Below are 14,675 nucleotides of genomic sequence, written 5' to 3' on the forward strand. Positions count from 1 at the left end.
CTCAGTATCGATCTGAGTTGACTTATGGATGACTGTAGGGTACTGAATCATGACCACAGTTCTCTCAGGCAATAGGCAGGAACTGGAAGAAGCTCCCAGGGTATCTATTCCCGAATCCCCACAAAGGAGTATTCATCTTACAGTGCTCTTTGTAAAGACTAACAAGTTTGGGTGGCAAACTTGAGCTAATCTCTGTCGAGCTCCTGATAACACAAGAAAGAGCCAATATTCACGTGCATCTGATTTGGGTGGTGTTGGCAGGAAGTCATTTACACAAATCAACCCTTCCACACCAAGTGATGGATGTCCTGGACGACTGCCATCAAGCAGGATGCCCCTGGTGCAGAATCACCATTGCATGTGCTCATGCACATTTTCCTAACATGCAGCTTGTATAATTTCGTATTTAACACTCAGGAATACAGAACACAACAAGGCAACTAAAAATTAAAACCTTTCCAAAGATGAGCAAACTTGTCCATGTGAATTTAGAGCCTTTTTACCTCTATCTTAACAGCAGCAATAAATGCTTCCATTAAAGGAGCATCTAGTATCCAATCAACAATCATAAGCCTCTAGGCAACTCCTCCCAGTCCCTGGCAAAGCATTTAATTCCAAATAATTCAGGGGAAGTTCTTGTTTCTTGATGGTACCCCGATTGCTGGCACCTTTGAGAATCTCACTTGTTACTGTAGAAGAGATAAAAATGTGATAGTATAAACAATTTTAAACATTGTGCACGTGACAGAACAGTTTGAGTAAAAACTGTATTTTAAAAGAAATCATTCCCTTTATGATCTTTGTTATACTTATTATTTACTTTATTGAATTATTTCCACTTTTACCATGTATACTTCTTGCTCATCTTCTATACTGTTTATTAAGATGGAGAATAAAACTAGACTGATCAGTTTTGCCTTTGGAGTTCCTTCCTCAGTTACCAACATGACAAATTTATGTTTAAACTGTAAACAATACTTGGTGAAATTTTATTCCAAATTAATAAAATTTTTAAACTGAAATCTTAGAAGTGTTTCTGGAAGCATTTCTCTTAATACTGGACTTTGCAACTTTTTTAAAGAGTTGAATCAGTATTTTATGCCTACATTATGCAAACACATTACATTCTGAAAATGGAATTATTTGGAGGGAGCGATAGTTCTTCCAAGAATGATTAATGAGCTGGAAAGAAAAACCTGATGCTGTTACACTTCTCGCACATCAGGCAAATACATAGAACAGATCAGCATGTTTTGTCCAAAGGTTGGAAAGCGTCTTAGTGACTCCCAACTGTCCGTAAATATATTATACTTAAGAAAAACACGGTGCTCCAGGCTTGTAGATAGAGTAATATCCCTACTCAATATATAGACTCCATCATTGTGGAGAGTGCAAGTCAAGTTAAGACCTGATTTTGATGTGTTCTCTTTGAGGTAGAGCCATTCTTTGGTAGCAATGTTGTAAGACTGCACGGTTAACACGTCCTCACTTTGGCTGGATTTTTGGTTTGGTCCAAGTTCATGAATACAACCCCCTACCAGATATATAGTTTCTTCAACAGAGAGCATCTGTTGTTTGCGAACATGGACATCACAATGTTCAAAGTTGGTCCAGGAATCAGAAGTGGGACAGTACTGCAAAATGTTCATATTCCTATCTGAAACAGAGGAGAGATATTTACAAATAAATAAATATATTAGAAGGCACTCATGGAGGAAGATTATTCCCCCCTACAAACTGTATCAGCCATTATTACAGATTGCTATTGTATTACAGTACAAAAACGTAGCAGCCGAGGGAAGAAATACTGATTATTGAGAACTGCAACTCTTTGCCCTTGACAGCAAAATCTGAACATTCTGTTCCTTTGCAGGGGAAAAAATTAAGCTACTTCTGGCACATTACATGATGTAAACGGTCTGGGGATGCAGATTTTAGCAGAATAATCCCTACCTTTTAACTTATGTTTTTAATTTTGTCTCTGATTGATAAGTAAGAATTTTTTATGAAAAGGGAAATGGAGCAATATTCTGCTCTCCAACAGTGATCACAGATGAAACAAATTATCATGAAGACAGTATGCTTCATTACTGCCTGTCAAGTGACGATTTATCATCCAAGCTTAACTTTGATATTTTGCATTTCATTCCATAAATCAAAGCTTTATGGAATAAAATTCATGAAGCTGGTTACATTTCAGCAAGTGGCATGGATGACCTAAGGGCACGTGTTCAGTACCCTATAAAAAGAAACATACAATGTCAAAATCATTTAAGAAGCAGGAACTCCATGCTCCAGCATCAGACAGAGGCAGAGAAAAAAGCTGAAGCCACATCTATACTTCAGTTACAACTCCGTGGATGCATGTGTTTGCAATACTGTTATTCTAAGAAATTGTTACAATACCACCCTGATTTACAGTGCAGTGGAGACTCTGGCTGTGTCCAAGGCTTCACTAAATTAACACAGAACGCACAGGACTCATTAGCTAGTAAATTCAGTTTCAATCTCTGGAGACCTGAGTTTAAATCCAAACTCAAGTGGCAGTTGGCAAGAGGTTTGCAGACTCCAGCCTGGTCTTTTAATAAAATCTGCTCCATATTACAAGTCTATCCTGCATGACGATCTCCAGATGAGCTCCCAAGTGGAACAGCAGACGGTGACATATTGACAAGTTACATAAGGGCACGGGTATAAATATCCATAAATATAACTGGATTGTGATGAATGAAATGCATTAGCAGCATGATTAGGGGGATGCTGCTATAGCATTTGCTTGCACTCTGGTGATTTTCAGTCATTGCTTATTACTTTACATTGCCTTCTTGAATACCTCATTCACTTTAAATAAAGGAAAACAGGACAGAAAATATTATGGCAATGTTCTAGGAAATTGCTGATCAAAACTCTGCATATAGATGATCTTTGTCTTCAAACACTGTATCATTCTCTGACTCATTACAAGGAGGTGAATCCCAGTTAAGTTTATGTGTCTATCTATAGCAGTAGTCTTCCCAGGTAAAAAGTGCTATGATTTGAGTGGGGACATATGAAATGGAAGTCTATTGTGACATGGCCCTCATTTGCTCAGTCCAGAGCCTGGGTCTTTTATATCCACTGAAACAAAAAACAAACAAAAAAACCCAATACAAAACATGAACATTATAGTGCCTGACATTGAGTTTCTATTAGGATCTAAGTTCACAAGAGAGAGCTGAGAACTGGAAGGAGGGTCTTCAGGAAGTGTCATTATAATTTACAGTGGGAAATTCCAGATCCTGCCATCTTTTGGAAAGTGCACACTCAGGAGGAAGGTCTACACAGATCAAGAAAGCAGCCCACAAAACCTACCAAAACTGACATATATGCAAAAATACTAAAAATTAAATAAAATAAAAATTTACGTATTAATTGCTGCATGTATTTTATGTAGTGAATGTAGTGAAATGGCAAATGAACCTCAGCATCCCTCAGACAGTTAGGCCTTAACACTCTCTGACATCTGCATCACTTGGAAGGTGAATCACCAGTACAATCGCAGAAATTCTAGTTTCTAAGTCTGATAGCTGTCCTAAGCCAAAGCGTCACAGAAGAACTGCTCCTAGACCCTTGTTCAGGAACGGATCTTTATTTATAACAAGCACAGGATTTTGTTGTCCTGAACGGTCTTGGATTTAAACATAAGCCTAAATGTGCTAGTTATCCACTGCTCAGAACTTTATACTGTTTTACTCTGCTGTTTCCAATAAAAACAGCTTTTAGGAAAAGACCTAGGAAAAGACAGATGCCTGACGGTCAGTGACAATCCCCTGAGGTGTGAAAGAACCAAGAGGTAACTCACTGACTATGCTCCTTCAGTTGAAACCACAGGTAATAACTACCAAATAAGGAGCTTGACGCAGGGCAGCAATCCCGACTACACATGCTTTGTTAATGAATTTTAAGGGACTAGGATCTGCATCAGCAACATGGCTGGTCTTCCTCTCCATGACACCAGGAGCAGGCAGTCTGAAGAAAGAACAGCACAAGCACCAGAAAATTAACTTGCAAGGTGCAGGGGATGTAGGAGAAAGGCTGGTACTCCCATAATCCTGTAGCACTACTAAACAAATCAGAGCTTTTTCTTCTCATCTCTTCCTTCTCTAGGTTAAAAAAAGTCAAAACCCTAGCTCCAGTCTCTAGAGACAAGTCTTCTCATTACTCTCTTTCAGACCCTTCTCGTTCTCTGCTCCCTTGTCTCAAAGGGTGTTTCCCCTTCGGCCTGACTCTCCAGCACAGCAAGTGTTGTGTGCCAGACATCTTTCAGTCCTAGTGCCGGACACCGGGGAGCACAGTGCACCCCACCGGTCCGATAGTGGGGATGACCAGAGGACTGAGACTGCGGAGCACAGCGCAGCGTGGCCCTCCACACGGACACAGGCACGCTGGTATCTTTTGTTTCCCTCAGTGAAGCCACCAGGTTCTGGGTCAGAATGGATCAGACAAAATGGTTTTGAAATTTATCATTACAAGGACCGTGTGCGGTAGAAGTGTGTCTTTTATAAACCTTATAATGATGCAGAGCTACACTCTGCTCAGACACTAGAAGGGACAGTTTCTTCTAATGCCAGTTTAGCTTTGCTTGCAGTACTCTCTGTAAAAGCTGGTCTCTCTTCTAATTTTATTCTCCATTTGGAAAAAAAAAAATAACAAAACCAAAAACCTACTGTGGTCAAATGAAGTGGGGAAAGGCCTAGAGATAGGAATTTAAATTTAGGAAATCCTGGTAAAAACTGAACATTTTACATGAAAAAAATTTGACTTCTAAAACCCTGAGGAAATGGTACTCCTCCCAGAGAATGGCACTATGTGCTTAAAGAATAAACAAAAGGAAGCTCTTTTTAAGTTGCTTGCTTTTCCACTTGATAAAGAAAAAGTAATTGTCAGGAGAGAATGCAACTTTAAATCCTTCCCTTTATACAGTATCCTCAGAAAACAGGGTATAGAAAGGAAGTAAGTTAAAAATGTTGCTTCTTGCTTAAGCTTTTGATTATTTATTCAATTAAGTTATTTCAGCACTGAAAATCTTACTACAGCTTGAATTTGCCCGTGAAACATTGAAATGTTATAGTGAAAGGACCATGACATCTATTAATACATGAGAAATACTAATGCAGGCAGGTATCTTCTTCGTATTTTTCCTTCTGACAGTCTAAACCAGCTATTTTACAAGTTAACAAAGTGTACCTGAGACCAGTCTTTCTACTGTGTGATCAAAATCTAAAAAAAGGAGGGCTAAGCTGGGTGCTGAAGTACCCATTCCCTCAGAATAATAAAGCCCCAGGTCCAGACAGGCCCTAAAAAAAAAATAATCTGATTCCTCTAAGACAAAGCTAATTTTTTTTTTTTGTTTCGTCAATTATTTTCTACCAGTGATTTATTTCTACATATTTTAATGAGTATTATGCAGCTTTCTACATCAGTTCAAAATATTTCCTGCAAAAGAGAATAAAATTATCTGGCCCTTAGAAACAAACAGGTTGAAACCAAAAAAAAAGTAAAAGCAAGCTTTCTACCTCGTGTAGTGTATCCTCCGATAACGTAGATCTTGCCCTTGCATTCGCAAGCTGAGAATTCTGCAAGAGGGTTTGGCATGGATGCTACAAAATTCCACCAGTCGTTTTCCGGGTTATAGCACTCCACGTTGGAAAGGGATTGACCACCGATGGCGTAGAGCTTTCCATTTACAGCCAAAAGCTTAAAATTGGACCTGAGAGAAAAGATTGCAGCATTGAAACAGGTTGCATAGATGTACAGAAAAATATAGGAAAGAAAGTTCTTCCTCTCCATGCTCCAACCTACTCATCACCCCTTACAACTTGTACCATCACTTCATATATTACAGCATCTAAACTCCTCTGTGCAAGGCCAAAATTCTGTAATTGCATTGTAATTACTTAGGACAGTAGTCAGAGACATTATGGATATTAATGATGTTGATGCTGAGACTGATGAATATTTTATTTGGGATTTCAATCTGTCACAGTTTGAGCTCTAAATGTTCAGTTAACTAATGTGTTCAGTAGGTGTCTCATTTTTACTAGGCTTTTAGTAAAGTACCTTTAGTAGAGAAAAACATATTATATGTACACACAGTCAAGGATACTATTTTAGTTAAAATTGCAGAAATTTCAGACAAGTCTCTATGAATGCCTAAGAATGGGTACTTGTCTTTGTAATAGAGAATCTCTTTAACACCCCTAAAACCAGAAATTTAAAGTGGTACACATTGAACCATGTTCTGCAAAAGAAGGGAGAATCTCCTGTACCTTATTCAGCATTAAACTACTAATACATCCTCTGTCCCACTGAAGCAAGATATATCTGTAAATTAATGTTCGACCCATAGCTGAACAAAATCCATTGCACTCCACAGGCAATGCCCTGCTCTTTTATTTCTTATTCTGTTCCATTATGCTGTTTTATTTCACGCATGGCAAAGGGCAACTTTCTAATTACCAAAGCACGGAAGCCTTATATCTTACACTTCTAACATAAAACAGGCAGAAACACAGTCTGTGTATGTTAAAGGTGCAAGTCTGTAGGAAGAAATTGGAGGACTTGAAGACGGAGGGCTTGCATGCTCAAGCTATTTCTTCCAGCTGTGGAAGCTGGTCTAATAAAAGACGAGCTCTTCCTCTCCTCAGAAACAGTCTTGTTTCCTAGAAAGGTCGTTCCTTCTTGACTGCTGAGCCAAATTGCGATTTTACTCTGCAGTATCCCAATTAACCAGATGTGTGAATGTCATTGGAGTGCACCAGCTCAGCATAAAGTCAAACAGGGGACTGTGTTACATCTGTAAAACTGAAGTGGTGCTTTAGACTTGCTTTGGCCTGCTGATCAGTAAAGTGAGTTTCACTTTGCACAAATCCAAGATTCAAAACTTACCGCTAAGTAGTTTTGCAGGGTTCTGTCTGGACAAAATGAACCCTGCCTAGCAGCAGACTGCTCCGCAATTTCTTTTTATTAAATATATTTGGAAAGAGAATTCGTTTCCAGATTGAATCATTTTGTTCTTGTCATCCTGATATAGCTTTGGAAACTAAAATGCTCCTTTGAAGGAATTAATTGCTTTTTCTTCTTTTTTTTTTTTTTTTTTTTGCTGACATTTACAATTAGGTCACTCTGTTCATCTCCTCTCTACAGCAATTATGTTTTCCGTCTTAGAGAACCCAGAATAACATGGCAATCAATAGTGGATATGAAGTGAGGATAATTACTTGCAAAACATTATGACTTTCAAAGCAATGTACCTGTTCTAAAAGTTGTGGTGGAAAAAAAAATCCACAAGTTAACAAAGGGACAAAACCACAAAATGTAAGTGCATTTTCTAAGCAATCCTTTAAAATCTAAAATATGTTAGAAAGTCTGTAACAGTGCCTGTGATGGAGATGGTGCAGGATTTTGGGCTTATAAATGAGTTCACATGCACACAGATAGCGTTTCCCTATTCTAAGATCTTCCAGCCACTTCTTAAACATGCTAAAAGTTCTGTCACAGAGGATGTGTATTAACTAAACAAGTGTGTAATGTCAGAACATCCAAGAATTCAGGTTTTCTAATTAATACGTGCTTCTCTAGTTACCCAATTGTAGCCTCTTACTATTTTGTCTGAAGGGAGGTAATTTATCCAGTTTTTGCTTGATGGCCTTTGCATCACTGGATTGTTTCTTGCAGCACAGGGAAAACTATCTGCTGAAAGATGTACAGCACAGCTTTCAACTTCAGTTATTCTAGGAGGCCACGTTCCTTTGTGGCAGTCATTTAACCACTTCCAACACTTGTTAAAATGGATGACATTTAGTGGAAGTATTTCAGATTTATGGAACACATTAACTGTAAGGTTCATTTTATTCAAAAATAGCCATAAGTATCCACCAGCACACTTTATATGAAGGTTTGGACAATGGCTCAGTATGTTATGAAAAACTTCTGCCATTCACCTTTCCAAGCCAGTAACGGCAGGTGTTTTTACGGAGAGTGAACATTAGGAAATATTTAGTGTATTTTTACACTCTTTTAATGTGTTGGAGCAGCTGGAAACAAGGAAAGCAAACATTGAGCAACCAGCCAGCTCTCCACAACTAACAACTGTTCCATGGACTACAGCTTGGAAACAATAGAGCTGAACAGTCCGTCAGATGCAACTGCGATATAACTCCACTCACACCAGTGAGTTATCTAAACTTGGGGGATCAAAAGTACTTTCCAAGTGCCAGGCCTAGTGCGTACCCTTCCTACTGGGGCAAGACCAGATATGAGCTGTCTTCTGATGTCCCTTGTTTCCTCTGAAAGGAACCCCAGGAACACAAGTAAGAGCAAGCTGTGGGGTTTTACCACAGTTCAAAATACATTTTTCATTCCATAAAGACAAGTGCAAAGCACTATATGCACAAAGGAGGAAAAATATAATGCATAAATGTTGAAGGCTAGGGGTCAGGGAGCATAGCAACATTCAACAACTTCCAAAAAAACCTACATTGTTCTGGATTGTATTAACGGCCACAGACGTATCTGTAGGAGACCGCTATGAAAGTGTTTCCAAAGAGGACAGCAAGCATTTTTCTTCTTCTTTGCTGGCAGATATCATGCATTTAGTATACAAGAAGAAAAAGCAGGCATAGATATTAGAGAGGACTTCCTGATCAGAAGGGCAGCTAAACATGAGAACAAGTTACCTGGGAGGAATGAGGTTGTAATCTACACTGCTGGAGGGTTTCAAGAATAAGCTACATGTGTATTTGCAAGGTAAGATTGGTCCTGCTGTAGAACAGGAGGCTTGGACTAACTAACTTGTAGTTCCTTCCTGCAAAATGATCAACTTTAACCTTAAAATTTCTCATAAATCTGATGACTTCTTTATTCTACAGTTAAAGCATTTACAGCAGAGGCAAAGAATCATGAAAGCAGTTACAAAGGCAATTCCAAAGCATTTTACCTTTTTTGCAGAAACTACTTTTTTTGCATTCCTCGTATGAGTCTGCAGAGCACACTGCATTCAACATTTAGCTTTGGAAGCACATATTTGTGATAAATATGATTAATACTTCTAATTTCAAAATTTTTGAAAAGTCTATTTTCCCCCAATATAGAGGAATTTGAGTGAAAAAAAAAATATTAAAAAACACAGAAAGAGAAGGTTTGATAAACCACTACCATTTCCCAGGAGCATCCTCTCCTATATTCTTGTAAGAGTCCTCAGAGTGGCAGCAGTTCAGGCACAGATTGCTCACAAAAACCCATGTTCCACGTGCATGTGTATAATCCCAGCCAGGGGCTTACAAGTGTCTTCCAAGCACGGAATATTTACCTGCCATGAGTAGGAAGGTTCTGAAGGAAAATAAAAGTGGAACATACAGCTGTAACTGGCACATGCAATAGAAATCCTATGAGTGTATTATTTTAAAATAGCAAATCTCAACTGATAGCATCAATTTAAAGAAAACTATGGAAAGGTATTCAAGGGCATTACTTGAATAGTCCCCAACGTGCTTTGTTACCTTCTTGTCCCCCAAAAACACAAATCGTCCTTGGCAACCCTTACATGAAGTTTCTTCCACAAAAAAGTCCAGGTCATTCTCTGAGGACACTATGCCAAGTACAGCAGTATCTCTAGATCTAGAAAAGATCTAGAAACTGTGATCTGTTGTGGACTATTTGTGACCAGCACCAGATTTAGCCCTCAGGTAATGAGAAGTTCCAGGCTCAGTTACAGGCTTTCTATACGAGCCTGAGCAAATTATTTTATCTCCCTCGTGTATGCATAAACAGGGAACAACACTTTCTCAAGCTAATTTGGGCATCACAATAATAATATACAGGAGTTAACTATTGTGAACAAACTTGAAACTAAAGTAATAAGACCTCTACATCTAGAAAGAAAGCTAGCAGCTATAACCGAAACCAGAATGACTGCTAAGTATTCAGTATACATCTAATGGCTTTTGTTTCCTACTTACAAGTAAACTGCGACTATTTCATCTATGCATGTGTAGAGAATCCCAGCATCCTGGGATTCTATATTTGTAATATAGACGCAATACAATGGAAAAAATTAAAGATAAAAATATCATAGAATTTACAAGGTTTGTTGAGGGCAGAGAACTTCTTATATTAACAGCAAATCAGCGCAAATACTTCTGTAACTCCTCAGCCTTCCCTTGAGGCCAACATATGCATCCATTCATATAGACCAAATGCAGATACTCTGTTGTCTGAAGTCAAATCATCTTCAATGGGAAGTAGAACCCTCCCTCAAGGTACGTAAAAAATTAATCCATGGCATGCAATTATATCAGCTGACATAAATTCACTTGGCAGATAGTCACAAGACTGTAAATTCTAAGCAGCACACTGGGTAACTACCCTGCTTATTTTACTACAGCATAACAAACTAAAAATACAATGTGGAGCCAACTGCAGATCTAACTGCAGCACATGTGGGCAGAAGACAGGCATCAATGCTGTTGGTGTTGAATGTAAAATCCCCAACCCTAAAAATCTCCCTTGTTCTTGGCTCCTAGGGCACAGGCCATCCCTTCCTGCATTCTGGCCACAAAACGTCAAGCAGGTCATCAGAGAGCTGAAATGTTATGTCAGACAGAAAAAATAATAATTGATAACTTCAGTTATTGAACGTGAAGATGTTAAAGTCAGAAACATGTTTTGTGAAGGGGTCAGCAATTTCCATGAAAGAAGCTTCCCCTGATTATCATTCAGGGAGCAAAATATTCACTTGCTGCTACCTTGCAGTCTAGGGGCAGACATAATACCAGGTTCTTTTTGGCCTGCAATAACTACCATGAAATGTAAGAATAGAGACTATTCCAAAAATATCCATTCATGTGCTCTTTTCTGCAGTAAATGGCCAATGTGAAATTCTACGCTAAGGAATAACTTGCTGTCATCTGTGATGGGCTTCAAGATTAAGTTGGCACGGCAGTGCAGTTGAAAACGGTAATATAAGGAGAAAATATCCATGTGTTTATTTCAGATGCAATGGTTACATATCCCAGAAAAAAAGGCAAAGTGTGAGGGCAAATAGCCTGATCTACAGTTTGAACAGTCAGGTCATAAAGTAAAAAAAGGGCCCCAAAAAAAGCATTTTTTAAAAAGCCCTCATTTGCTATGCTGCAGAATCATCGCACATAACATCTCTCTTGCTATACACATCACACAGACCAGTGCCAATGCTTGTAACTTGATCAACGTGGGACTTCTATGTTTAAGTTAATTTCCATAGGAGATGCTGTGTGGGCTGACCCCATCATCCTTTCTACCAAGGCCAATGTGCTCTCAGTTGTGCTCACACAGGCAAGGCTGCCGAAGTGAGGCCCGCTAAAACATCTCAGTTCCCACAGCCACCTCACTGAAGACTGTTTATAGGCTCAGTCTCTAAGAAATAGGTCTGTAAGAAAAGGTGGTTGAAGTGTTTAAAAGCTAAACACTCATTTTACAGATGAAATTTTTCACAACACTGTTCAAAGAAGCCAGAAATACTGAAAAAAAAAAAAAAAAAAAGATTTTGATCAATTCCAATGACTGATTATGGAGGCAATAATTTCAGTGAAATTCTCACAACGATACAGGAAGTGGGGAAAAAAAAAGGTGAAATGAGAAAGGACTAATTTTAGGTCAAACTCCTGTTTTGAGGGATTTTAGCTGGCAAAAGCTAAACAGAGACTGGAATAGAAACTGTAGTTTTATTACCCAGATACAAAGCATTTATGCCAGTGGTTTGCGTCTCTGCATACTCTTTGAATTTACTGGATGGAGAAGAGAATTTTCATTCTACAGTGAATTTTGGCCTCCTTAGTTGCTCTTTTTCACATAGAGAAGATAAAAATTTAAACACTTTTTCTAAAAAGGAAACAATGAGTAAATTCACATTGGATAACAGAAACATGTAACAGGCTTTGATAACTCTGCAGCATGATTAAGGTAGAGCAGCCACAACTTTGGTCAGGGAAATGGCCTCTGTTCTTGGGTCCCCCTCTTGGGCTATCTCTCTATTATTCTTTCAAATGTAAATTATAAGAGTGTTTCTGAATACTAACTTAAACATAAATGTCAAACAAACAATTTAAAAGGGTAAAGCAAAATGGTCAAAACGATGAGATTCCTAGATCCAAATATTCTTATAAAGTGAGAAATTTCTCACAATCTTGCTGACGTTTTTCTGGTGAATATTTCTCTGAAACACAGGTCTACAAAATATTCAGATTTTTGTGAAAGCACAAACCAATGAAAAATTGCTCCAGCTAAATTTTTTCAGCCATCCCCAGCTCTGATAGGTTGTACATCCCTGCTAAGTGCAGGAAAACCTGTCACAGTACTAGAGTTAAAATATACCACAAAGTAGGGGAAGAATTTTATCTTCGGGTATTTTTTTTAAAATATTTGTTATTTCAAAGAGGATTTATACGATCAGCGAGATGGGTGTTTGGAGAGGCCGGCTCCTTGTCTGCTACAATTTAAGCGAGAAGTGGGGCCCCCCCCACGGTTTCACACCAAGGTGAAGGCTCACACGTGGCGGAGGGCTGTAGCACAGTCCTCCTCTGCTGACGCCCAGCTCGCGTCCTCCCACAGCTGAGCCCTCAACCACCAGCATTTACGCAACGAAGTCCCATCCCCCTCAGGCTCCCCTTGCCCCAGCAGCTCCCGGCGCCATGCCGAGGGGCCCCTGAGCAGGAGAGCGGCAGCAGCGCTGTGCTGCGGCGGGGTGACTGCTGATGGCAGAGGCAAGGTTTGCCAGGCCTGCCGGGCGGCGTGCTGCCAACCCTCCGCCAAGCACTGCGGTCCTTCCCACCACGGGATGCAAGAGACGCGGGTGATTCACGGCACAGAGACGGGTCTGAATCACTTCTCGTAACGCTGAGTCCCGTCAACACCATGTGACATTTTTTTGTATTTTGACAATATACATGGACACACGTGTATTTCAGGGAGCAAGCGTTACCTCTTCTGGTTCATTGAAGCCAGCTGACTCCATTCGTTTAGGCAAGGGTTGTAACAATGGGCAGCTGAAATCTCCTGGCTGGTGATCCTGTAGCCCCCAACGATGAACAGGTAGTTGTCCAGCATCGCCGACCCGTAGCCTCGGACGTTCACCAGGTCAGGGGGCAGGTTGTTGGCCAGGGGCAGCCACCTCTGCGCTTCCTCATCGTACCTCAGCATAGACCAGGGGGCTTCCACCTGAGGGTGAGAGCCGGGGGGCAGGCCCAGGGAGGAGGCACCCACGAAGTCCCCGATGGCCACGAGGGTGGCGGTGCCCCTCATCCGCCTCTCCCTCAAGTGCTGCTGGAGAGCGTGGGGCAGGAGGAGATGCGGCCGGGCATCGGGCCTGCGCAGCACCTGATGGTAATGGGTGGCCATGAAGTCTAGGCAGGCGTCGTGCAAGTCCTGGAGACCGTAGACCTGAGCCAGGCGGTGCAGCTCGAAGCAGTTGCCCAGCCTCACCTGGGAGAGGAGCAGCCGGAGCAAAGGGGTGACCTGCAGGTAGGAAGCGGCCTCCACCAGCTCCTCCAGCAACGGGGGCTCCTCGTCGCCCCCCTCCTCCCGCTCCAGCCTGGCCAGGCAGGAGGTGTTGATGAAGTCCAGCACCAGCTCCAGCCCCAGGGCGCTCAGCCCCCCGCGCAGCAGCTGCTCCTCCTGGCCCTGCCCTGCCTCCCGCATGCCCGAGCGGTAGAGGGCTCGGAAATAGTCACTCTGCTCGATCAGCTTCCTCTTGGACACCGGGTAGCGCTTGTCCCCCAGCCGGATCTGCACCACCTCGTCCCCCCCCGCACCGGCCCCAGCCCCTTCTTCCCCTTCCCCCTCCTCTTCCTCCCGCCGCCGCCGTTCCGCCAGGGACATGGCTCGCCCCCTCCCCTGCCCGCACCTCGGCCCGGCCGCTGCCGGCTGCGGGCAGGCCCCTCCTCCGCCCCGCCGGCCGCTGCCGCTGGGAGGAGCGGAGCGGGGCCGGGCCGGGCCGGGCTGAGCCGGGCAGGGCCGAGCCGGGCAGGGCCGAGCCGGGCCGGGCTCCGCCGCGGAGGGGCGGGGGGGGGGGCGGCTGGGAGGGAGGGAAGGAGGGGTGGGAGGAGGAGACGCTGCCGCTCCGTCCCTGCAAGGAGCGAAGAAGGGGAAGGAAAGTTAAAAAAAAAAAAAAAAAAAAAAAAAAAAAAAAAAAAAAAAAGAGAGAGAGAGAGAGGAAAGGAAAAAAAGGCCCTAAAAAGGCAATGTTGAGCGAGCGCTCAGGCGCTGCCCGCCGGGGCCGTCGGCGCCAAACGGCGCTGCAGGGCACCCGCCTCACCCAGCCGGGCCCGGGGCGGGGGGGGGGGGGGTGAAGTTTATGTGCGTGTCAGGGACACGATCAGAAAGGCCCAGAGCCCGGCCCGGGGGGCACAACGCGCCGCAAAACTGGCATCCACGCACGCAGGGCGAAAGGAAAAAAAATAAAAAATAAAAAAAAATTATGGTATGTGTAAAGTATGATATGTGTACATATATTCGTGCGTATCCAGAGCGGAGGAGGGAGCGCTGCAGTCAGCCCGATGCTGGGGCATCGACACTGTGGCATTCACTGACAAAAAAAAAACAACCAAAAGAAAAGGATCGCCTCGCACGGCCGGTGTAGCAGTAGGATTTAGGAACGTAAT

At 42.2% G+C, this 14,675-nt stretch overlaps 1 protein-coding gene across 1 annotated transcript; it reads right to left on the bottom strand.

Annotated features, from left to right (window-relative positions):
- Window positions 1-803: 803 nt before the first annotated feature.
- KLHL42 (kelch like family member 42) lies at window positions 804-13,893 on the bottom strand. Its single transcript, XM_032995057.2, has 3 exons — window positions 12,998-13,893; window positions 5,556-5,749; window positions 804-1,657 (listed from the first exon to the last, which is right to left on the bottom strand). The coding sequence occupies exons 1-3, from the start codon at window positions 13,891-13,893 to the stop codon at window positions 1,206-1,208; spliced, it is 1,542 nt and encodes a 513-aa protein (XP_032850948.2). The 3' UTR covers window positions 804-1,205.
- Window positions 13,894-14,675: the final 782 nt, after the last annotated feature.

This window comes from Tyto alba, unplaced genomic scaffold (assembly GCF_018691265.1).
Source record: "Tyto alba isolate M040663 unplaced genomic scaffold, T.alba_DEE_v4.0 Super-Scaffold_21, whole genome shotgun sequence".
Classification (NCBI taxonomy): domain Eukaryota; kingdom Metazoa; phylum Chordata; class Aves; order Strigiformes; family Tytonidae; genus Tyto; species Tyto alba.